The sequence below is a fragment of the Amblyraja radiata genome, chromosome 21 (genome assembly GCF_010909765.2).
Source record: "Amblyraja radiata isolate CabotCenter1 chromosome 21, sAmbRad1.1.pri, whole genome shotgun sequence".
Classification (NCBI taxonomy): Eukaryota; Metazoa; Chordata; class Chondrichthyes; order Rajiformes; family Rajidae; genus Amblyraja; species Amblyraja radiata.
The window spans coordinates 25,948,487-25,974,823 of record NC_045976.1 but is presented as its reverse complement, the minus strand read 5'-3'; the positions used below and the strand labels follow the sequence as shown (position 1 = coordinate 25,974,823).

At 41.3% G+C, this 26,337-nt stretch overlaps 1 protein-coding gene across 9 annotated transcripts in view; it reads right to left on the bottom strand.

The window, feature by feature from the left end:
* cacna2d1 (calcium voltage-gated channel auxiliary subunit alpha2delta 1) overlaps nt 1-26,337 on the bottom strand; it is a 515,041-nt gene that overhangs the window by 310,782 nt on the left and 177,922 nt on the right. For all 9 annotated transcript variants that reach the window (XM_033039801.1, XM_033039800.1, XM_033039804.1 and 6 more), the window contains exon 4: nt 24,802-24,861. In XM_033039801.1, the coding sequence (XP_032895692.1) occupies nt 24,802-24,861 (60 nt within the window). The remainder of the gene's footprint in view (nt 1-24,801; nt 24,862-26,337) is intronic.

Below are 26,337 nucleotides of genomic sequence, written 5' to 3'. Positions count from 1 at the left end.
TCGAAAGGGGTAAAGTTAACAGAAGCTGTGCAAGGCAAATGGGTTTTTTTAACACAGAAAGTGGTGGGTGCTTGGTATCCCTGATATGGGCAAGGGTGGAGGCACATACGATACTGGGTTTCAAGGGGCTTTTAGATAGACACCTGGATATACAGGGAATGGCAAGATGTGGATCATGTGCAGGCAGATGAGATTAGTTTTGTTTGGCATCGTGTTCGGCACAGACATTGTGGGCTGGGGGATCTGATTGTGTGCTATACTTAGCTATGTTCTATGCTCCATGATAGAGACAAAAACTATTCCTTCAATTGGAGCGACAAACACCCTAGGATATAATGTACAAGGACTGGACTTCTATCTCGTCCCTATTAATTTCTAAACTCAATTTTGAAATTCATAGATTTTGGTGAACTAGAATTATTAAGAACATTGAATGAATGGAGTAAGGTGACAGATTCACAACAATCTCATTAAATGGCAGTAAAGATTCAAGGAGTTATGTAGCTTCCTTCTGTCCCCTTGCTACACCTACTGAAGAACACTACATGAAGAACCTGACAAAACTTTGAGCAATCTGGAACTATTCTAATGAGCTGTTCAAGAGAAAATCTGCAACAATATTACTATAATATATAGGGGCAACACTGCAATATCCTGCCCACTACCTATAATGTAATTCACTATGAGTCAGAATGATTGGATTACTGTAATGAGTGGAATCTGAATGCTATCATGCTGCTAATTATCAGTATAACTTTAATGAGTTCCTGTTAATTATCAATGGATCAAATTCCTTCCATCTCAAACTTCCAACTTAATTATCCTGCATTCCAATTTCCTCCTCTGCCGGTTCACAAATGCCTTTCTCATTCTCAGACGTCCTAACCATCATTGGCTGGAGCAAAACTAATCGCATTTCATTGTTAAAATGGTAAATGGGAGGACATCTGCAAAGATCATGGGAAAATAATGGCAAAAGAATTATCAATCTATAGCCCACCATCTTCTGGCAGTTCAAGTGAAAAATAATGAGATAGCATCATCGAAATTACAATTTAAAAACTAACATCCTCAAATTATATACGTGAGCCAGTTCAAGGGCAGGGAAACAGTTAATTGCCCAGCAATTATATTCACTGGTAAACAGTTTAATCACTGATCCTTGAAGAATGTGTACGGTATTCCTTTCGACATCAGAATTGCATAACAAGGCTCTCTGCCGGGGATTACTGTTGGTTAATGAGTCAATTTGGAGTATCATTCAATTAATGCATGTAATAGTGAGAATTAAACAAAAAAGAAAGAAATCACAAGGACATTACGGTAACAAGTTAAAAGAAAACTTCAGATGTGAAATATCTCCGTGCCCTTTGTTTCTTAGAAAGGATTAAACACGGCCAGTTGACCGAGAACAGGTAATAACCACCTTAAGAAATCTCAAAGGAGGCACGTTTGACTTTACATTGTAATTAAACACGAGCTTATTAAACAAGAGCTGAGGAAGCCAATGCCACTCTCAGTGTGTGGCTGTAAAATCCTTAAACCTGTTTAATTTAAAATTGCAAATGTTTATTAAAAGATATGACTGAAGTTGGCAGAAAACTTCACCTTAAGTAGCCTACCAGCATGCTGATGGTAGGCTACTTTTTCTCCTCGCACAATTAATTTCGACCCTTCCTGCTCAATGATTTTCCTCAAAGGAAGCTAAGATCAGCAACAAAGGGGGTGATTGCTGCTCTGAAGTAATTGACAATCAACTTGAAGCTACCTTGCAAGGAAATGCACAAAGGTGGCCATTTGCAATATGCCTTCCAGGCATGGACAGATGTTGTGGGAAGACTTTGGTAAATCTTCGTGAATTAGATCGACTTCTCTGATCAAGATTCATAGTACAAATATTTCGTACATTTAACCTTCGGGAGACTTTGCAGCTGAGTGGAGAAACCGCAGACCAGTTTGCTCTGAAGTAAGAGAAACTCAGTTGCCAGCGTACACTTCACTGAAGAAGTCTGAAGAAGGGTCTCGTGTCAAAACATCACCTATTCCTTTTCTCCAGAGATGTTGTCTGACCCGCTGAGTTACTCCAGCTTTTGTGTCTTTCTGTACTTCACTGAGTACAAGCAAATTTAAAAATAATATTTACCTAACTTGTCAAGTGTTCCACAAACATTGTTCTCCAAAAGCAACTTTACTTTATGCACTAATGCCATTCTGGAACTGAGCAGTGTACACTTCCCCAATTTCTATTTAATTATTGCAGATTGAGAGGTGGCCAGTATGTTCACTATATGGTACGTCACAACAAAAAGGAGAATAGAATGAAATGTTAACAAAATGAAGATAGACACAAAATGCTGGATTAACTCAGCGGGCCAGGCAGCATCTCTGGAGAGAAAGAATGGGAGGCGTTTCGGGTCGAGACCCTTCTTTAAACAAAATGATGTTATTTCACTGATCTAAGAGCAGTTCCTTTAATTTGAATTCCTGTTAAAAATTAATGGACTGTGTTGCTATCATCTCCAGTACAGCAGAGAACTCCATGGTGAAGAAACATCGAGGAAAAGTTCAGGGTATATAACAGGAGAAATCCATTAATTAAAACATTTTTTAAAGGTAGATGCTGGAAATCTGAAATAATAACATAAAATACAAGAAGCATTCAACAAAGTGCCAAAACTATGGAAAGAGAAACATAGTTTAAACATCAATTAAATTAAACATCATTTAATTCCATAATTGTGCAATATTACATATGTGCTTTGTAGTAACTGGTCACTTAAAAAATGGCATTATTATTATTATAATGCACATGTCACTTTCAATGCCTTGTAACGGTATCTTTTAATTGGTGGCAGACCAATTTTAAATAAATTTGCATCGTATCGTAAATTATGTTTCATCAGAATGGTTGTTTGTCCGGAAATGTTAACTTTCCACAGATGCTGTGTTGCCTTTTGAGTGTTTCCCGTCTTTTCTATTTTGATATGTGTTCATTTGAAGTTTGACTGCTACACCAGCAATGAAATGAAGTGTTCTTTTCAGAGCTCTATTTCAATGACAGGTTGGACCAATATCAGTCAGGTTATAATTTGGCATAGCTCGGCCAAATACAACTCTCATATTTAGCAATTCGAGATGAAAAGGTGTGTATTACAATAGCAATACCCCTTAAAACATCTTGAGAGACAATTGCTTGCAGCTTGAAACCAGAATCCTCCTTGTTGGAGATATAAATATATGATTTGTTTAACGAAGCAATTAGAGCTACCTTCAACCTGCAGTGAGAAGGGTACAATTGATACAATGATACAATGATACAATTTATTTGTTGTCATTTGAACCTCATTGAGGTTCAAACGTAATTTGGTTTCTGCAGTTATACAAACAAGTAGAAGAACCAAGACACAACACAATTTTACACGAATCTCCTCCTCACTGTGATGGAAGGCAAAGTCTTATTTCTCCCCTGCACTCCCCATTCTCCTCCCGATGTCAGAGTCAAAGCCCCCGGCGGGCGATGGTAAATAAGTCCCGCGGCCATTAAAGCCGCGCTGAGCAATGCAAGGCCACACTCCGGGTCTTGATGGTGGAGCCCCCCAGGCGGGCGCTAACAAGTCCCGCAGCCATTTAAAGCCGCGCCGGGCGATGTAAGGCCCCGCTCCAGGTCATCCTCAACCCCGCAACTCGGGCGGGAGAAGTTGCCGTTGCGGAAGCCCCGAAAAGCGGTCTCCCACCAGGGACCCGCGGGCTCCCGGTGTTACCATCCGCCAGACCTGCGGCTGGAGTCTCCGAATCTCCGGGGTTGGGCCGCAGCAGCGCGCCACCACAGTTCTCCACGCTCCCATCTCGGCCAGCTCCGCGATGGTAAGTAGTCCGCAGGCTCCGCGACTGGAGCCCCAGGTCGTTCCGGTTGGAGGCCGCTCCACGGTGCTAGGCCCCAACGACAACGGAGACCCGACAGAGAAAAAGTCGTTGTGACCAGTGTAAATACTGAAGATGAAGATTGTTATTTGGAGGAAAGAAGACCACACATAAACTTGTGGAACAACCTATTTAGTTAGCATGAGCACTATGGGCAGAAAAGCCTTCTCCAATGCTGTCGTTTTCTATGATGTTATGATTACTAGCATCCCTCCCGATAACGTCAAGGACAACGTACTTACAAGTAAAATTGCTCAAAATAGCATGTGAGATATGTTGATATAGCCAATGAAGCAGTAACTTGTCTCAAAATAGTTATATTATTGGAAAACGTACTTATTAAAAGGTTTCCCATGAAATCCCTTGTCTCTATCATGAGCTTTTCCAGATTTCATTCTGTAAACTGCATTAAATATTTCTTTTACACACTGGAGTTATCCTTCCAGCAACAATTCATCAAAAGCTGTAAAATTCTATCAGTAAACTGCATAATAAGATTGTCAATTTGTTTCCATGCTTTCAACACGTAGAATGAAAGCCAGAGTCCACACCGACCATCAATCATCCAACTAACTTTATATTATCGCATAAACTCAATCAGCCTGATTTTGGTGTTACCTTGCCCTCAACAGATTTCATCTGCTCCTCTGTCAGCAGCTTCTAAGGAGCAAAAATTGTGAAAATCAGGAAGTCGCTGTTGGCACAAGCTGAATCTCTGTAACTAAAGCATCATCCACGTTTAAACTTAGCAGGCAAAATTTAGTCTTTCAAGAGGAGGAAACTACACTTAATGGTGTTACTACCAACCAATCCAAGATACCATTGGTCAAGCCAAGCAAAACTGCCGTAGGAACTCACAAGGTCAGGCAGCATCTGTGGAGGAAAATAGGCAGATGACGTTTCGGGTCAAGGTCCTTCCTCAAACTGGAATTTAACATTCCTTCAACTTATGCCCCTGTCCCACTTAGGAAACCTGAACGGAAACCTCTGGAGACTTTGCGCCTTTGGAGACTTTCAAAACCGGTCGTGACTAAAAATAGGTTGCCGTTTTAAAAATCGGTAATTTTTTTAGTCGAAGCCGGTTGCGATGCTAGTTGAAGGTGGTTGCAGGTAGTGGGAGGTCTTACCTTCCACTACCTGCAACCTCCTGCAACCACCTGCAACCTCCGGCAACCACCTGCAACCTCCGGCAACCACCTTCAACTAGCATCGCAACCGGCCTCGATATCACCTAGCAAATGATATTTTATTTTATCATTTGCCTCATTTGTCTCTTTTAAACAAACCCTTTCAATTTATTTTGCATCTAAGCCTGATTTGAAATTGAATGAATTATTTTAAGCATTGCTTCCTTGCTCAGAATCCATATTGCTAATTACGTATCAATGTTATTGGTTTAATCAATACTTAATTATTTTAAAAAGACACCAAGTGCTGGAGTAACATTGGGTCATGCTGTATCTCTGAAAAACATTGCTAGGTGATATTTTGGGTTAGGACTTTCTCAATTATTGCCTGATCTACATAAACACAGATGTATTGTGGAGAGTACTATATTATTTCAATGTTTCACAGACAGCAACCTGCTGTGCAAAATGTCATGGAAATTTTGCATCCAAGTGCAAGTAAAAACTGTCGCAAAATTTAGACTTTAGACATACAGCTTGGAAACAGGCCCTTCGGCCCACTGAGTCCGCGCCGACCACCGATCACCGATTGTGAGAGGAAACTGAAGCACCCAGAAAAAACCCACATGGTCACAGGAAGAACGAGCAAACTCTGTACAGACAGCACCCATTGTCTGAGAATCCGGGTCTCTGGTGCTGTAAGACAGCAACTCTACCGCTGGGCTACTGTGCCACCCTAAAGATGTACACCATAATGTCCTAAAAGCCCAGGTTACTTTAATAAACATCAATAATAACAACATAACACAAAACACAAAACAACATAACACAAAACGTTGCAAGTCAGTAACGAACTGAACAGAATCAATAAACGATTTGAACAGAAGTGGGATTCTGAATGGCCATGTGGACCTGAAATGACACAAACTCACCATCCACATACAGAGCAATCGAGGAATTCAATGCTAAAGGTAATACATTTTTAAATCATATCACTGGGTTCCATTGATACAGGAAAATCCACACCAATAAAATAACTCAGATCTAATGCAATATGTATTTTTACATGAAAAATGTAATTATTCAATTACCTTGAACCAGTTAGGGTGGTCATAGACCACTGTGTTACGTTTTAGCGACATATTACTTTTGAGCTGTGAAAGCTTTTTATGGTTAGTTATTATAGGTTGATTATTATAGAGGGTTGAATATCTGTGAGAAATGTCAGTGATTTTCACTCATATTTCCCTTTCAGTCAGTGAGACTTGAAGTGATTGAGCAGTTTGGCCAACTTTCCATAGGTGGACTTACAGATTCTAATTTCCAAAAACAAACCATGCAATGACACACAGATATAAGTGCAACTCAGATCTGGAGCCAAATAGTGCTGAAAAGCTGTTGTCCAAACAAACTTAAACACATGATTGAACATCAATGCTATTTCATTTCTGCAAGCGCTGTCTGCTATTTATTTCAGAGAGCATTTATTGCTGAAGAGATTCCCTGAAAGATTGACTCCTAAATGATGCCAATGCAACCTCTGAATGGTCTATTGCAGACTCATACCAAATCGTCAATGTCATATAGGAAGATGTGGAAAGGCAGCAGAATGAGGCTGAGAGGGAAAAATAGATCAGTCATGATCAAATGGCAAACTCGATGGGCCGAATAGCCTTATTCTGCTTCTATATCTTATGATCTGATCATCTGTGCACCAAACCTTTCCTTGAACTCAACTCCCAAATTAACTACGTTTTGATTTTAGTTTACTTAAGTTTAGTTTAGAGATACAGTGCGGAAACAGGCCCTTCAGCCCACCGAGATCGCTCCGACCAGCAATCCCCGCACAGTAACCCTATCCTATACACACTAGGGACAATTTACATTTATAGCAAGCCAATTAAACTACAAACCTGCACGTCTTTGGCGTGTGGGAGGAAACTGAAGATCTCGGAGAAAACCCATGCGGTCACGGGGAGAACGTACAAACTCCATGCAGACAGCACTCGTTGTCGGGATTGAACCTGGGTCTCAGTCGCTGTAAGCGCTGCAAGGCAGCAACTCTACTGCTGTGCCACCGTGCATTTTTTTCAGTTTTGGGAAACACATTATCAACCTGAGATTTTCACGCTAATCAGGTAAATTATTCAAGTTCCATTTTCCTACCCTATCATAAAATAATTAAAAATAACATTAAGTATCCTAATTGCCTTTTGCAATGTAATTTCATGCCATAATGGAGTTGTAAAATGAATCATATTTGAAGAAGTGCGAAGATATGGAATGCATGATCTGATCATTTAAAATCTAAACTGCACATAAAATATTACAAAGGGTTACAATGAAAACACAGGAGACATTAAAGTCTGCAGAGCTGCAATCTGGAGCAAAAACAAACTGCTGGAGGAACACAGGTACTTGCCGACACTATTCCAATAGCATTATCAAACCACAGCATCCCATTTCTGGTCGAGACCCTTCCTCTGGACTGAACGTGTGGAGGGGAGATAGGCAGGATAAAGACATGAGTGGATGTAGCAAGAGCGGACACACAATACGTTGTTTCAGGTGAGCAGAAGCAGCTTGGAGGATAGAGTCAGGAAGAAAGTGAGGGCAGCAAGCTGGGGACAAGGGACAACAAGGGGTTCAACAGCAAACAAAATTAAAGGGAACCCAAATACAAATGTTCAAACAAAATGTCTGGCCACTGCGGCATATCACAAACAAATGAATCCAGTCCGGGCAGATCGATTGATACTTTATTATGACATGTGACATGTCACAGTAAAGTTCTTTGTTTTGCATGCCATACACCAAGGAGGCAAAGAGTCGCCATGTATACCGTGCCGACAAGATTACAAAGTGTTCAATGTAATCCCTCTGTGTTCTCGGCGTCCCCATCTCCCACTGAGTTACTCCAGCTTTTTGTGTCTATCTTCGGTTTAAACCAGCATCTGCAGTTCCTTCCTGCACAGCTCCAATGGAGTATTTAGTGAACACAAACGGATGGTTTACAGCCACCTACACTTTGGCAGTAGTCGGTAAGTACACAGATACATTCTGAATGACACAGACACTGTTGCAGAGGGAAACAGAATGTCAAGCAGCTTTGACATCATGCAGACCAGTCTTCAATTTGGTACGTTTATGTCACAGATGAAAAAATGGATGGTAGTGGCCTCTCTTCTCAATTTCCTTCCCTTATCATTACTTGAGCTTTGTCCCTCAGGTGCTGGCAGCCCTGTATAGCTATCCATAAACCACCAATCCTCATTTGTAACTACGCACAGACAATGTAACCAAGTTGACTGATAGCTCAGGAGAAATGAGGGACGGATCCTTCAACTTTCTTGCTCCAGCTTGCTGAGTTAATGGCAAATGGAGTAAAACATTATGACTTTGTATACAGAAGTGCTGTTGTGTTCTTTGGAATTGTATCTATTTAAGTAGAAAATAAAGCAAACAAGAAGCAGTATGGCTCACTGCTTCTCCTATTTCTCGTGTGAACAGGAATCAGGGTTTTTAGCTTTCCTTTGTTTATTTAACACTGCCAGTGGATATTTCTCTCTTACTCCAGTCCTCCAATAGTTCTCTCATAGATGAAACGGGTGCTAGAACTGTATATGCTCTGGGACATAATTAATATTTTATCGTGACTAGTCAGACTATCAAATCAATGCCAGCTCTCAGATAAGTTCATAAGTGATAGGGAGCATAATCAGGCCATTCAGCCCATCAATTCTACTTCGCCATTCATCATGGCTGATCTATCTCTCCCTCCCAACCCCATTCTCCTGCCTTCTCTCCATTCTCCTCAGTACTCCTGACACCTGCACTAATCGCGACTCTATCTATCTCTGCCTTAACATCTATCTTTCCCATCAATCCCATTCCCAGTCTCAATTCCCTGTACCAGATTCTGATCAACTTCCCTCTATTCTCTTCACACTCACCTATGCTAAGGAGTAGTTTACAGCAGCTAGTATGTAACAAAAATGTAACAAATATGTAACATTTATGTAACAAAAAAGAACTGCAGTTGCTGATTTATACCAAAGATAGACACAAAATGCTGGAGTAACTCAGTGGGTCAGGCAGCTTTGCTGGAAAAAATGGATAGGTGACGTTTCGGGTTGGGACCCTCCTTCAGACAGATTATAGTGGGGGAGTGGAGCAGGGTGGGGAACTGGCAGCGAGAAAAAACCAGGACAAATCGAGATTGACAACAGATCACCTCAGTCAAGGAGGTTCCCTGATAGACCAATCGTTGACTATAGAGGGCATGAGCTCAAGAGAGCTACATTTGGCAATGGAGGAGGACCTACACATACGTTTCTTTTCGATGAAAGAGGAAACCACAGCATCCAGGGGTAACCCACGCAGTTACAGGTTGTGCACACTCCTCACAGCCAGTTTCAGACGGCAGGATCGAGCCCGGGACAATGGAACCAAAAGGAGCAGATCCACCTATTGGCGTATAAATCTAAGATTTTAATGCTTTAAGAAATAGAATTGTATTTCCAAAAGGATGGAAGGTAAAGACAGGAAAATGGCCGTTGAAATGAAGGAAAAAGGATCCCTGAAATGAAAATCACAGCGGTGATGGAAACTGTGCCAACAAGAGGCTGCAAAAAGAAAAAGAAAAGGAGGAGGCCATGAGCCCCAAGAGTTGCTTCCACAGTAACTATTCTGGTTTTAAATCCTAACCCTTCTACAAATTAATTCACTTTCACTTTCTGTTTGACCATTCACAATACACACAGAACATGAGTATTTTCTGGGTACACCATTAACCAGCTTTCTTTAAAGTGTTGGAATATGTCCCAATATATCTTGGATTCCCGTTGTATTGAACAAAAGCTGTCCATCGCCTTTGTCTTTAACATCCCATGTTCCCAGAATCTTCTTCTTCTTAGGCCCCCTTCAGTCATGGCTGACCAAGGGTGTTTCCAGGGTGCTATACCCTATATGGAGGACACCTGTGCGTGACTTTGTTTAATGTGGGGAGACTGGTGCACAGACATCCACCCCACGGTCCTTGACAGATCTGGGTCAGGATCCAGTGGCATGGAGTCCAAGTCGGCCGGAGACCCTTTTCTGCTGCAGCCTTCATCTGCCTTCCCAGCCATTGTGGCGCTCAGCCATCGTCCTCCGCCTGTTCCACCGTTGAGGTCTTGGTTGGATTGCTGTTTGTCAGAGACCTCCCCCTCGACCTTATCGCCATGGGTGGCCCTATCAGGAGCATAGCCCCAGACTGCATCGCTCTCAGGATCTCAGGTCCACACAAGCTTCTCCACCACGACAAGGTGACAATCCACAGAGAATCCCTGAATAGCTGCAGTTATATTGTTGGTGACTCTTTCCCTATCCTTTGAAACAATAGTGATGAGCCAACTGATTGTTAAACACCAATTGATACAATGCTAGAAAACTGGAGTTGGGTAACTCTCCCCCACACTGCCTTTGATGAATTGTTGAAATTTGATCATAATTGTCATCCTCGTTTTATTCAGTCAAAACTCTGGTAATTTGTAAAAGAGTTGAACATTTCATTTGATTTCCATCTTATTAAAAACAAATACTTTCTAAAGGTGCAGAATTATGGCTTTAAAATGTCAGGCGTTCATTGATGAAATATCGTTTGAATATGGTAAACAAGATTCTACTACTCTCTTTAGAGTAGACTATACTTCTATTAGCATCTTTTTTTGGTTAATCATCATTATTGCCTCACATAAAACTGGTATTAAATGCAGCGATTTACTGCTGCCTAAAGTTAAACAATCCCAACGTTTCATTAGTGTGACAGATTGGCATTTGCAACTTGGTCGCATTTGAATTATGCAGTCATTGCTGCATATCAGATGAAAACATGTCTAGCATAAAATACCACAATATTCATTTTATTGTAATTATTTTTCATTACCACCAGCCTCATTGAGGAACATTTGTCTGCTAAGACTTTAAGGTGATCTATTTTTTCTTATTATCAGCCCCGCAGGTTTCATGCATACAGTATATCTGTTTGACATTCGTTGGAAGCATCTTCCAATTAGAGTAATTACAAAATATTAAATGATTGAATCAGTGATAGTCATAACACAGGCAAAAAGCCAGGTTCACCTCGTCGTCGCATATGGTGCTCAGCAGACTTGCCATTCTGCATGCTCCAGGCCTTAGTCACGATCTGCTTCCCTCTGCAAAATCCACAGAGCTGGGATGTGTCATTTTTCCTCTCCAGTTCTGGCTCAAAACTGGATATTCACGTTGTAGTTGCAGCAGAAACAAACATCATAGAGTCATAGTGGAAACAGGCCATTCGGTCCAACTTGCCCACACCAGCCAACATGTCCCAGCTACACTAGTCCCACCTGCCTGCGCTTGGTCCATATCCCTCCAAACTTGGCCTATCCATGTACCTGTCTAACTGTTTCTTAAACGTTCAAGATTCAAGATTCTAGAGAGTATATTGTCATGTGTTCCAGATAGGACAATGAAATACTTGCTTTGCTTCAGCACAACAGAATATAGTAGGCATGAATACAGCGTGTCCATATACCATTATATAAATATATACACACATGAATAAATAAACAGATAAAGTGCAAATAAACAGATAATGGGCTATTAATATTCAGAGTTTTGTTTGAGTTGAGTTTAATAGCCTGATGGCTGTGGGGAAGCAGCTATTCCTGAACCTGGACATTGCAGTCTTCAGGCTCCTGTACCTCTACCTGAAGGTAGTGGGGAGATGAGTGTGTGGCCAGGATGGTGTGGGTCCTTGATGATGCTGCCAGCCTTTTTGAGGCAGCGACTGCGATAGATTCCCTCGATGGTAGGGAGATCAGAGCCGATGATGGACTGGGCAGTGTTTACTACTTTTTGTAGTCTTTTCCTCTCCAGGACGCACAAGTTGCCGAACCAAGCCACGATGCAACCGGTCAGCATGCTCTCTACTGTGCACCTGTAGAAGTTAGAGAGAGTCCTCCTTGACATACCGACTCTCCGTAATCTTCTCAGGAAGTAGAGGCGCTGATGTGCTTTCTTTATAATTGCATCAGTGACTCTCGGACCAGGAGAGATCTTCAGAGATGTGCACGCCCAGGAATTTGAAGCACTTGACCCTTTCCACCATCGACCCATTGATATAAACGGGACTGTGGGTCTCCATCCTACCTCTTCCAAAGTCCACAATCAGTTCCTTGGTTTTGCTGGTGTTGAGGGCCAGGTTATTGTGCTGGCACCATTTGGTCAGTCGGTCAATCTCTCTTCTATATACTGACTCGTCCCCATCAGTGATACGTCCCACAACAGTGATGTCATCAGCAAACTTGATGATGGAGTTCGGACTATGACCGGCCACGCAGTCATGAGTATAGAGTGAGTACAGCAGGGGGCTGAGCACGCAACCTTGAGATGCTCCCATGCTGATTGTTATTGAGGCTGACACTTTTCCACCAACGTCTGAGGTTACAGACATTGACGCACGGTGACGCATAATAAATTAGCATAGGCAATGTTCGTGCATCACCGTGCATACCCATGCGTCACCACGTGCTACACGTAGGCCGTCAGTACGTCAGCGTACGCCATCAGTATGTCAGCGTGCGCAAGGAATACGTCACGCAGGTGGAGCGTGATAATTTTGAGCACTGCAAAATCCTGGGGCGCCGAGCGTTACTGATAACGCCACCATTCCTCACCATGTGCCATACGCGCGTCATATCGCGCCAACCAATTTTTAGGATGTCACGTAAATGACGTGCAAATGACGCCCAAGTGGGACAGGCCCTTAAGTGTACAATGAGCAGCTAATTCTATTTTACACTATCAGAAAATGTTTAGGTTCCCTCTTTGCCCAATTCGCTAATGCTGTACTTTACTTTTCCCAACTTTATTTTTTTAGTTTCACACTTATCTTTTGTCCTCTCTGCTCTACCTGGATTTCCTTCCAACTACCCTGTCCACTAGCAGTGTGAAACGCAGCCCTTCACCCTGATCTCTCAATTACAATAAGAACAAAGTTCAGCATGCAATTCCAAGGAAGGAAATCATAGAAAAATCCAAAGTGTACTCTTCAGTGCTGATGATATGCTGGCCAATTTCAGCTTTCCATTCTCCCAGGACACAGAGGGCCAACTGCATCATTCACAGTGCTGAATTTAACAAAGATGTGGAGACTCAGTGCAGGCAAGTGACAGAACTTGGGACAAAAATAACGACTGATCAACTTTCCACAGTCTCAGCTCATGTTCAGAGAGCTCTCACTTTTTAACCTTTCGCAATATTATTCATGGACTGGTGAAACTCATTGCATTCTTTTCAATTTTGGAAATCCCTTTTATTTTCCGTGAAATGTTTACTCAAATAGCACAGGAGATGCAAGGCATGAGGTATTGAGCTAAACGTGATATTTTTCCCTTCATCAATACATTTATACTGAGGTTTTGTTTAGTTTAGTTTATTGCCACGTGTGCGAGGTACAGTGAAAAGCTTTTGTTGTGTGCTAACCAGTCAGCGGAAAAACAATAAATGATTACAATTGAAGGTAGACACAAAATGCTGGAGTAAATCAGCGGGACAGGCAGCATCTCTGGAGAGAAGGAATGACGTTTTGGGATACATGGAAAAGGATAAGTCTTGCATCTATTTTTCTAGTAATAAACTGTGTATATGATTAATTTAACCACTGAAAGGCAGAAGGAAAAAGACTCATTGGGGAAAATCAAGTTTCCTCATTCTTACTCATGCTGATTATTTGTTTGAGTTTGGAGGCCATTCAGCAACTGCTGTAATTTTCTTCCATTTATTCTTACGCTAGTAAAATTCAGGAAATAAAAATGTTCAATTGCACATCTGAAAAGCTACTGTCAATGGAAAACTCTGCTAGGATCTTTCAATCTGTCACTAAAAAATATTACTGCACATGACTTCAGAGTTAAAATCCTATTAACGGAGTAGCTGTCTGTTTGATTCAGAGGACTAGTAATCCTTGCAATTTTTTACCAGACAAAGCAGGGATCGCGGTTAATTGGAAATAGGAAAGACAAGGTTTGGCAAACTATTCCATGCAAGCCAAAATAGCTACAATAATTAATTGAGTGAATAATATTTCTGAATCTATTGAAAATGACCAGTACAAATTGCATACTAATCATTGAAAATAGCAAATTAATCATGTTTAATTGGTACAAGTACGAGGAATGTTACTAACATTCCATGTGTTAAAATTATCATCTCTAACCAACCATCACAAAGCAATCAAATCCGAAATGAAATACAATTCTGAGAGGTTGTTAGATGAATGAAGACAAATTCTGTCAAAACCCAAACTGTGAAAGCAAAATGTTCAGGGGTTATTCTGATTAAATAAATGTCACATTTCAAATTCTTGATTAGACTAATGAGCTAATCGTGTGTTAATTACACCAGAAAGGATCAGGAGAGTAGGGATGTTTTAAAGAAGAAATGATGGCCACACTTTGATAGGAAGCTCTTGTATATGAAGTTGGGCTAACATTTTACTTAGTAGTGATTCATAGCCTATAGACGTGTTTTGGTGGTGTGTTTTAGTTATGAAGCAATGCTTCTTATTTTATAAGATATTATTATTTCCTGGTTTTGAGAAGATAGGCTGGTGGCACGATCCATGAGAAAATGGATTTAGAAATTCAGTATTGTTGGAACATAAATAAAACTTTGGAAAAAGTTTGTTGTTTGGCTGTCTGGTCTCAGAAACTTTGGGTCACCTCCAGCCAAGAGAGAGAAAAACAGATCTTAGGTTTCTGACAGTGTGGATCAAAGCTAAACCCTAGGCTTTCTAAGAACAAAAAAAAATTATAACTATCTTAAAAACAAAAAAAACTTTAAAGCTGAAAAGAACCGATCTTACCCACATCCTTGGAGAATTTGTTGAAAATCAAACAATGTTTTTCTTTACGAATAAACTACCAGATTCAATTGAAGGTTGCTAAATGCCTAAAAGTCTTTTTGCCTGTGATTTTATCAAGGACGAGGTGAACAACGCACCTGATCTGGAAGATGAAAAGTAAAGAATTAGTTTCTAATGTCACTGCTATACTTCCAGTGGAATAGCCAAACTGCTGTGCAAACTTGAAGCTAAATCTCAAGAGCCAGGTAAGGTATATATAAGACTTGTTCAGGAATTAGAAGAGGGAAGTGCAGGAAATTGACAAGTTTTCCAAAACACGTTGGAATATCAGAAACGTGCTCATGTACTTCAAAAAGTTACATTATGCTTCTGTTTTTTTTGTTGAAGTGGCCCTGGTAACTGCAGACAGCAAGCACAATATCCATTGTAGAGGGAGTTATGGATACCTTCATGAAAAATAAGTGCATAGCATCCAAATAAAAGTCCAAAGATAGATAGGCAGCCAAGATAGATCCATAAATGGATGGTATTAGCTAGCACACTTGAGTTTTTTTCATAAACAAGTTTGATAGAGATATGGAAATTGGTGCATTGGACTTCTATACGACGTTTGATACAATTGGTATCAAAAAGTTTAAAAGTTGGCACATAGCTGAAATTCATTGCTTTCTAGTTCAAATGAGCCAGAGGAAAGGAGATCCAGTATCAATAGTGTCTATTATAATGAGACTATTCAATGTATTCAAACACCGAGTAAAAACAACACTCACAAATCTGCAATCAAATCCCGTGCAGTTCTGTGTGTGAAGCCATTCTGATTTCCTGCACTCATTCACTCAAGGACATTGACAATTATAGGATAACATCGCGAAAGTGCCCTCACAACAGGGATAATCAGTGCCCCCACAGGGTTTTAGAATTGTTTGTTTTGTATGTGATCTTGGAATTACAGTACATGCACCATCACTGAACTTCTAAATGATACTAAAAACTTGATGAAGGCTGAAAATTGAAAAGCCTGAATAAATTAAGCCACAGGAGGGTGAGAAATTTCTTGGGATTTAAGTAGATGACGGTTGAAATGCATTGTTGTGAAATGGTGAACGGAAGGAAAATAGTAGCGATGGAAAGTTAGTTGTCTTGGGTTACTGGTCGACATTGACCAGTAACAGTGAAATAAAGAGAATCAGATGTTGGAATGTATTAAAGGAGATACCTAGCCAAATTTACTATGGAAATCCTATCACTTTAGTAATCGCTGGTGCAACCACACCAAGAAATATAGAAAAAAATATGACATTCTTTGAGAGAGCCCAGAAGTGCAATCAAAATGATTGAGTGCTTTGAGGGATTGGATGATTACATGCAATTACGCAAAATGCCATGTTGTTACTAAAAAATATGGCTTAGTGGATATATTTCACTAAATACTACAGTAGAGTATTGAATATGTGTTATTTGATATATGTGGAATATTGTAAATGTAGAATGCCTGGCTGATTTTGGACCTATGGTTCAAAGTTTCCATTACTGTTGCGTTCTCCCAACCTGTATCATATGACCAGCAATTTAGCAACCCCTAAGTTTTCATGTTCCTAATTGGCAGAGACAGGTTGGTCACTGGTGAGATGTCACATTGGATCTTGGCAAGGGATTATAAAATGTGAATCATAGTGCTCACACAGCCAGCAAGTTGATAAATGCTTTAAAAGGTTGACTTAGCCTTTCCTGGCAGCATTCGTTCATGTAAAGAAAGGCACAAAGTGCTGGAGTAACTCAGCGGGTCAGGCAACATCTCTGGATAACATGAACAGATGACGTTTCGGGTCAGCGTATTCTTTCACGTACCAACTTCAGGACAGCTGGTCACTTCTGAACATTTCATTGCAAGATAATTTGCCTTAAGATCACTGCCGTCAAACACATGAAAAGTATTTTGGTAAAAAGTTCCACTGATAAACACACTCATCTGTGGAGAGATCACGCCAATGACACAAGAAACACCCATTCCTTTTGTTGATCTTTAAAGAAGAATTGACAGATGAGAATACTCCGATCTAAAATACTATTCTGTTTCGCTAAAAGAATTGCATTCAGTCTCCTAAAAGCCATCAGTTGATTTCTTACTTCGAACCTTGTGTCTTGCTCTCCTGCAACAGCTTCCAGACAATGAATATGAATGTCAAGATACCGGCAGAAGACAAAGAACTATTCTGGCTAATGAAGTCAGCAATAAAGTAAAGACTGCAAAGGACTGCCTTAAGGCTCAATAAATTAAAATCCATAGGTCAACAAGTATCGCTGATTAAAAAAAAGAGCCCTTGACTCAATCAACTGCTTATTTATTACAGACACTGAGCCTTTAACCACGGATCAAATTAAATTTAATATTCATTACATGCATTCGCCATGAACTTTATTGAAGATAATAAGAGAGGCCAGGTTTAGATGGAAATCTGAGGCCTACAAAGGCTGCATTTTAAAAATAAAACATACATTAAACTCAGAGTAGACTAGTCTGTAGAAATGTCCCAACCCAATATGTTGCCTGCCCATTCCCTCCACAGATGCTGCCTAGCGTGTTGAGATACTCCAGCACTTTGTGTTTCGCTTTAAACTTGCAGTGCATGGACTAAACTCGCACTACCACAACCAGAGAGCAGTGCTGAACCTTGTGTCTTGAAGTTTCAGCAGGAACTGCAGATGCTGGAAAATCAAAGGTAGACAATCTGCCCCTCCCCCCAACCTGTATACACCAATAACGTACCAGACTTTGCCCTGCCCCTCCTCCCTTCCTGCTTTCTCCCCCCACCCACCCCCACATCCCCCACAATCAGTCTGAAGAAGGGCCCCGATTCAAAACATCACCTATCCATGTACTCCAGAAACGTGTAGGAAGGAACTGCAGATGCTGATTTACACCAAATGTCACCCATTCCCTCTATCCAGAGATGCTGCCTGTTCCGCTGAGTTACTCCAGCGTTTTGTGTCTTTCTCCAGAAATGTTGACTGACCAACTGAGTTACTCCAGCACTTTGCATGCTTTTTGTGAGCCAGCATCTGCAGTTCTTTGTTTTTATGTTCTATTTCAATTCTGTTCAATTCCAGTCTTATTAAACTACATATGATGTTGCCCATAAAGAAAGAAATTGTGAAACCAGTTCAAATAACATGCCATTTAGACAGTGCACACTTTGGGACTGATAAAGCAGCCACAAAGAACTATCTCAATGATTAAACTCTGGAGAATGTAAATAGCTTGCAGTAATTAAATCATCACTTCTGCTTGAAAAAGCACAAATACCAGATGCTGGTTCTACCCCAGTAAATAGGCCTTCACGTCAGCCGAGGCGAATGGCTGATATCAACCGATGCTGCAGTGAGATATGTGGAAGCAGATGGTTTAAATTTAGTGTAATTTAGTTTAGAGATACAGCACAGAAATAGGCCCTTCGACCCACCGAGTTCGCCCCGTCCAGCGATCCCCGCACTTTTAACACTATTGGTCTTTGGACATGTGGGAGATAACCAAAGATCTTGGAAAAACAATACAATACAATTTATTTGTGTCATTTGAACCTCATTGAGCTTCAAACGAAATTTGGTTTCTGCAGTCATACACACAAGAAAAAGAACCAAGACACAACACAATTTACCCATCACAGTGAATCTCCTCCTCACTGTGATGGAAGGCAAAGTCTTATCTCTCCCCTGAACTCCCCATTCTCCTCCTGATGTCAGAGTCAAAGCCCCCGGCGGGCGATGGTAAGTGTCCCGCGGCCATTAAAGCCGCGCCGGGTGATGCAAGGCCACGCTCCGGGTCTTGGTGTTGGAGCCCCCGGCGGGTGCTAACAAGTCCCGCAGCCATTCAAAGCCGCGCCGGGTGATGTAAGGCCCCGCTCCAGGTACTCTTCAACCCCGCAACTCGGGCGGGAGAAGTAGCCGTTGCGGAAGCCCCGAAAAGCGGTCTCCCAGCAGGGACCCGCGGGCTCCGGGTGTTACCGTCCACCAGACCTGCGGTTGGAGCCTCTGAATCTTCTGAGTCGGGTCGCAGCAGCGCGCCACCACAGCTCCACCCGCTCCGAACTCGGCCAGCTCCATGATGGTAAGTAGGTCCGCAGCTCCGCGACTGGAGCCCCAGGTCGTTCCGGTTGGAGGCCGCTCCGCGGTGCTCGGCCCCAAAGACAACGGAGACCCGACAGAGAAAAGGTCGGGTTCTCCTTACAGGGAAAAGATTTTAAAAGTTTCCCCACCCCCCGCCCCCCACACACATACTCAGTAAAAAAAAAAAAAAAAACTACATTCAAACGAGACAAAAAATAATAAAAAGACAGACGGACTGCAGAGGCCGCTGCGACGTGAGTCGCGCCGCCCACCCGAAACCCACGCGGTCATGGGGAGAATGTACAATCTCCATACAGACAGCACCCATAATCAGCATTGAACTCAGGTCTCTGGTGCTGCAAGCGCTGTAAGGCAGCAACTCTACCGCTGTGCCACCGAGAATCTCAGTTAAAATGCTTTAACTTCTTTCTATTACTTCCTTTCCCAGAACAAACGTCTTTTTGCGGATAACGGATAAAGCAGAATATTGGAATGGACAGCGGTACTCTTGGTTTAATTTCCTTTCCAGTTTCTGAACAGCTTTTAATGGAGTTTATGGGCAATTCTGCAAAAGGAGACATAAGGAAGTGTCGATGATTTGTGAACCAGCAACTTAGAATTTGATTCCTGCACTAAGACTTGTATCTGAAAGTTAGGTTGTTAAAGATTGTAAGAAATCAAAAGAAACTGCAGCACAACAACGTCATGGAGTCAAAGTCATACAACATGGAAAGAGACCCTGCAGTCCAAGAGCGGAATTCGCTATCAAAACATGGAGGGGACGGGGGACACAATTTTTTGGCGGCCACGCGCGCATGCGCACACTCACACACACACGCGCGCAAGGCTTCGGAGGCTCAATCCAGCGCTAAATGCAGCTCAACTCTGCCTGTCTCGCCGGGTTAACTACAGCCCTGTCTGGACTGACGGGACACCAACGCTGCTTCTCCGCGCTGGCCATATTTCCCGCAAGCCCAGGAAGGTTAATCTGGCGGGACAGGCAGAGTGAGCTGGGTTTTCCGCCCCTGCTGCAGTCCAACTGATCCATGCCGACCAAGATGCCTCATGTACGCTAGTCCCACCTGCCCAGTCCCACTCGAAAAAAATTAGAGTTGTGGAGCCTAGAAACAGGCCTTTCATCCCACCATGTCTATGCTGACCATTATACTATCTATACTAATCCCATTTGCCTGCATTAATTCCATATCCATCGATGCCTTGGTGGTGGAGGCAGATACAATAGTTGTGTTTTAGAGTCTTTTAGATAGGCATATGGATATCGGGGAAAGGAGGGATATGGATCTAGTTCAAGCGGAGGAGATTAGTTTAACCGGGCATCATGTTCAACATGGACATTGCCAGCTGAAAGGCACTCTATTGGTCTACTGTTTTATACATTCTAGCTATAATAAAAGCAGACAGCACTGTAAATTCCCAGCAGGTCAGAAAACATCTGTGCACAGCGAAATAGGCAAATAATCTGTTTTTATTTCAAATTTTGAGCATTTAAATATTTTGTTTACAAATTCGAAGTATACTGAACCACATCCAAGAGCTGAACACATGGGAAGAGCACAATTTGAAGCTTTATGTATTTAATAAATCCATCCTATGCTCAGATATTGGCTCAGGTCTACGAGGTAATGGTTTATGAAATTTAGGAGCCACTGGCTATTCTTTTGCATTAATCATTCCTTTTCCTTCCTTGAATATACAATGTGAATTGGAAAACTGGGCAATTCCACATGGAAAACAAATATAGCACATCGTAAATAACAAAGGGTCAAATGGGATTGTTGTTAAATTGATTAATTCTATGATGGCCAGAATTTAAATTATCTTCTATTAAAAATACACTGTAAATAATTGCATCAGATCAGCCAATGCAACACTTCAGCATGATCGACAGTTAGACAAGTAATAAAGATGTACCGAGTCAACTTGAGTCTTGTTTTCCTGCATCAAACCACAAAGGGGTTTTGCTCAACAAACACACTGATCAGAACCTATCCTAAGCACAAGATGCTTCAGGTCTTTTCATCGTACACACATTCCCCCATGTGGGAAACGTGACCGGCATTTTGCTCTTCCTTAAAACTCCACCAATGGTGATTCTTAAGCTCCTGTTTTCCACATAAGCAGTAAATATTTTCCAGGAGCTATCATTTAAACTGGCTGGACGTCAATCCAATATGCACAGCAACAGTATGACAACAAGAAATATAGGCAGGGTCCCAATTCCAACCTGCACACGATTTCAGCACCCATATCCTAAGTAACGATTAAAATAATGTAAATTGGAAAGATAACAGCATTCTGTTGGAAGTTGCTTCACCTAAGAGGCCCAAATACCACTCGCAGACTGAGTGGAGATCGACAAGGTTGACAGTTTGTCACAGGTGTCAGCACAAATGGTGCTGATGAAATATGAAAAGAAAATCACCACACAAAGACAGTGCTAGAAATCCAACCTAGAGTTAGGTGATGGGGGGGAAAAGTTTTTAGTTTAATTTAGTTTACTGTTACGTGAACCGAGGTGCAGTGCAAAGCTTTTGGTGCATGCTAGCCAGTCAGCAGAAAGACAGTACATGATTACAGTCGATCCATTTACAAGGTATAGATTAATGATAAGGGAATAACGTTTAATGCAAGGTAATGCCAGCAAAGTTCGATCAAGGATAGTCCAAGGGTCATCAAAGAGGTAGATAGAGAGGTAGACACAAAATGCTGGAATAACTCAGCAGGACAGGCAGCATCTCTGGAGAGAAGGAATGAGTAATGTTTGAGGACGAGACCCTTCTTCAGACTGGATAGTAGTTCAGCGCGGCTCTCTGGTCATGTAGGATGATTCAGTTGCCTGATGATAGCTAGGAAGAATCTGTCCCTGAATCTGGTGGTGTGATTTTTACACTTCCATATCTTTTGCCTGATGGGAGAGGGAAGGCTGCGATTCATCCTTGATTATGCTGCTTGCTTTGTCAAGGCAGCATGAGGTATAAATAGATTCAATAAAAGGGTGGTTGGTTTGTGTGAATGAAGTAGTTTACAGTTCCTTCAGTTATTGTTATAGCTTCAATTCTACTTCTGTACTTGAGTAGAGGTGTGAGCAATTCTGAAACATCAATGTTTGTTGTGAGATAACATAGATAACGTGCCATCTTGTGCACTGAGATATTGATCAGTATCGAGTGGGATGAATTGATTTGGCTGAACTCCAGGCTTCTGTGAAAGTGTGAACTTCAAAAGGTGACCAACATGGATGATACTCTTAACACTTCTGACTGAAAGTGTCAGCAAAGTCCTCATACTTGAATTTAACATCTGAATCTTGGACTCCACCATGGTTGACGTTGTAAATGATCAGGAAGGTTTCTCCTTCTCTTACTGTTTTGGTTTAGTTTAGAGATACAACGTGGAAACAGGCCATTCGGCCCACCAAGTTCACATCAACCAATGATCCCCGCACATTAACACCACCCTACACACACTAGGGACAATTTTACATTTACATTTATACCAAGCCAATTAGCCTACAAACCTGTCCGTCTTTAGAGTGTGGGAGGAAAACAAAGATCTCGGAGAAAACCTACACAGGTCACGGGGAGAACATACAAACTCTGTACAGACAAGCACCCGTAGTCAGGATCGGACCCGGGTCTCTGGCGCTATAAGACAGTAGCTCTACCACTGTGCCACCGTGCCACCCTAACTGGTTATTTAATTCAGAACTGGATGCACTGGGGGATCATTTCTATGTGAAATTACATTAGATAGGTTACGGGGTGTTAAATTAATAGAAGTTATAAACTAATGGGAATTTAACTTATTAAGGAGATGGGCAAGTATGTTTTCGACATAAAGTGGCGGATTCCAGGGGTGGTGGTGGAGACAGGTACAATAGCGGTGTTTAAGAGGCTTTTAGATAGGCACAAATGATACACAGGGAATAGAGGGATACGGATCATGTACAGGTAGAGGAGGTTAGTTTAACCTGGCATCATGTTCAGTGCGGACATTGTCAACCAAAGGGCCTGTTCCTGCGCTGTACAGTTCTATGTTCTATTTTCAATGGATTGATACTGCACACAATAAACTATTTACTACACATTAACTTTATAATGTCTTGATCATGTAGCTAACTTTATCTTCCACTGGTTGTTTCCACACATCAACTTTATGCACTGTAATATTAGTTCCCAGCATTAAAAACAACCAACACCATCACCATGGTTCTTCAAGAAAGTAGACATGATGACTGGGATTCCAAGACTCCAAAATAATTTTAACCTCTCATCCAGATTAAAGTTTTGCAACTAATGCATTATCCTCCATGCAGCATCAGCCATACTTTCTTCTGGCTGCGTCTCCAGCATGTTTAATATTCCATCAGCATCTATTATCCATTGATATTAATTGTACAACATTTCAGAGGAGGACTCGTTTACTTGCATCCTCAGTGAGCTGCAAATCCCCACAGCAATTTCTTGGTCTGAAGCCAGTCCATCAAATCAAAGTTTAAATTGGCTGCCAGGCATATTCTTTGTAGAAAGAGAATGGGGAAATATAAAGACTGTCGACCAGATGTTGAAAACTGCAATGGCCCGTGACCACACTTAAACAGGAGCTCGCTGACACACCATGAGTCTTTACAGCTTCCAGGACACCCAACAAGCCTCTCGTCTGCAGAGTTTAAGTTCACCGCCAAGTTCACATTACAGACATTTAAAAGAAGGTAAGGTGAAAGGAATAGCAATAATCTGAAGAAAGACAGCCAATCCCAGGCCCTAACGCCTGGACTTCGAGACGTATGAGGAGTCTCCAAAACTCCCTGGAACACATTAGCAGACCTGATATAACATCTACCTATGTTGAGAACAATGGACACAAATAACTGGTGAAGACACAAAGTACTGGAGTAACTCAGGTAAACATGGATAGGTGATGCTTTGGGTCGGGACCCTTCTTCAGACTCTGAAGAAGGGTCCCAACCCAAAATGTCACCTATCCATGTTTTCCAAAGATGCTACCTGACCTACCGAGTTACTCCAACTTCTATTATAAACCAGTAACTGCAGTTCCTTGATTCTACTGGTGAGCAGGGACGGCCAAGTCAAAGGAAAACATAAGAATTAGTTCCTAACAAGTGAAGAACCTCCATAATAGAACATTACATACCACCTCTTGCGCGACCATGAACTTGATTATTTTCCAATTGTAGCTTGCACTGCTGACTTGTTTTATGCACATTCTTTCTTGCAGGATTTTACGTGTCATTTTCGTACATTTTATGGTTTTGTATGTTTGAGTTTATGTGCCAGTGATGTTATTGCAAGCAAGTATTTTCATTGTACCTGTACATCACTATACTTGTGCATATGACAATAAACTCGACTTGCCTTGACGAACATCAGAACAGAATTATAACAATAAATCAATTGCTTTTGGTTGTCCAGATGTAGCTGGGTGATTGATTTTGAAAAAGGATCCTGCATTTAATAACCAATTTTGGATCAATCGTTGCAGAAGTTGTACCAAACAGTTTGTTATTTTTTTTGTTTTAAATAGGTCACTCCAGCATGGTCATAGCTCAGAAGGTTTAAACAGTTCTCAAGACAAAAAGATACAAAGAGCCACACACTTGTTTTCAACCACTATTCATTCTGCTCATCAATTCTGAATCCCAACCACCCTCCCAGCAAAACAGAGGCTGCATCACACCCAACGGGCCACTGGGGAAAAGGGAGACTTTAGCCTTACCTCAAACTCTTCTTTCCACATGTGTTTTTGCTGAGAATCCTCTGCTGCTTCTGCCAGTCTCTGTAAGCAGATGAAGAAGGCATTTTGTTAAGCTGGTTGTTGCAGAATATACTTCAGTCTTCCCCTACAGGCAACTCTGTGATACTATAATGTCACCCCCCAAAAAAAATCTGTGGCTGGTTGTACTTACATTTTTTGTTACAATAGTCACAAATGACATGTCAAATAAAACCTTTTATAATAAATTGCCTTGCCAATGCAGCTTTTAAGTATTTTTTTTTGCAATTTCGGTTGCTATGTTGATTTTGCAGAAAGCAGTAAATGTAAATATGACTATAGTTTATATTGGAGCCTTCAGGCCAGGGAATATTATTGTGACAAAGTGAAGAAAAGACATGAAATAAAAACAGATCACACGGATGCTGCCTGACCCATTTCATGTTTTCAGCATTTTCTTGTTTTCATTTCAGATTTCCACCACCCCCCGTATTTTGCCTTTGAAGCAAGGATGTGTGGAAGGCAGTCAAAAGAGCGGTGCTGAAGAAGTACTATCAAACAGGTAGGGAAGTTGCAGCAGTATCTAAATAATTTAGATCTGTGAAAATGTCTGCTTCCATTAAAAGGAATGTATACAGGCCTTACTAAATTAGTAAGAAGCAAACATCCTTCAACACCTCCACTTAATAAGGATTGATAATATTGTCATAACTTTAAATCAATACTGGTGTCACTTTTATCATCAGTTCAACAGCTCAGCATTAAATTCAGCAAATGTTACTTTCATGGAAGGCATGGAGTCAGTTATCGAGTAAGATTAGAAATACAATAATACAAGAGAGAAAGGCATTCATTTTTATGTACCACGCATTTTTGAGGGAGGAAAAAAAAGGAATGAATTTCATACAAATTAATATTTAAATGCTGTAGCTATTGGTATGCCCCGATAAAAGCTTTTCACTGTACCTCGGTACATGTGGCAGTAATATACTAAATAAAAAACGAAATAACTAAATATAAAAAAGTATGCAACATTTTTTTGAATTTGGAGATCATTTGCCTCTGCAACCATCTTCATTGTCAGCAGATATAGGGGCTGTTTTCCAGACAACTTACAAATGTTCTCCCTCTCCAAGCCCGCATTGTTAACGACATTGCATTTCACCGCGTTCTACTGCAAATGCCATACAGAATGCATTTACAAAAGCAAACTGTTATAAAGTCATAGTCATACAATGTGGAAACAACCCCTTCATCCCATCCTGCCTATGCCAACAAAGATGCCCTATCTACACTAGTCTCACCTACCTACTTTTCGCCCATATCCCTCTTAGCCTTTCCTACCTGTGTACTCTCTCAATGTCTTCTAAATGTTGTGATAGTACCTGCCTCAACTACCTCCTCTGACAATTCATTCCATGTACTTACCACCCTCTGAGTGAAAAAGTTCCCCCCCCTCCCCACCCAGGTTCCAATGAAATCTTTCCCTTCTCACCATAAACCCTTTGGTTTTTGTGTAGGAAATAACTGCAGATGCTG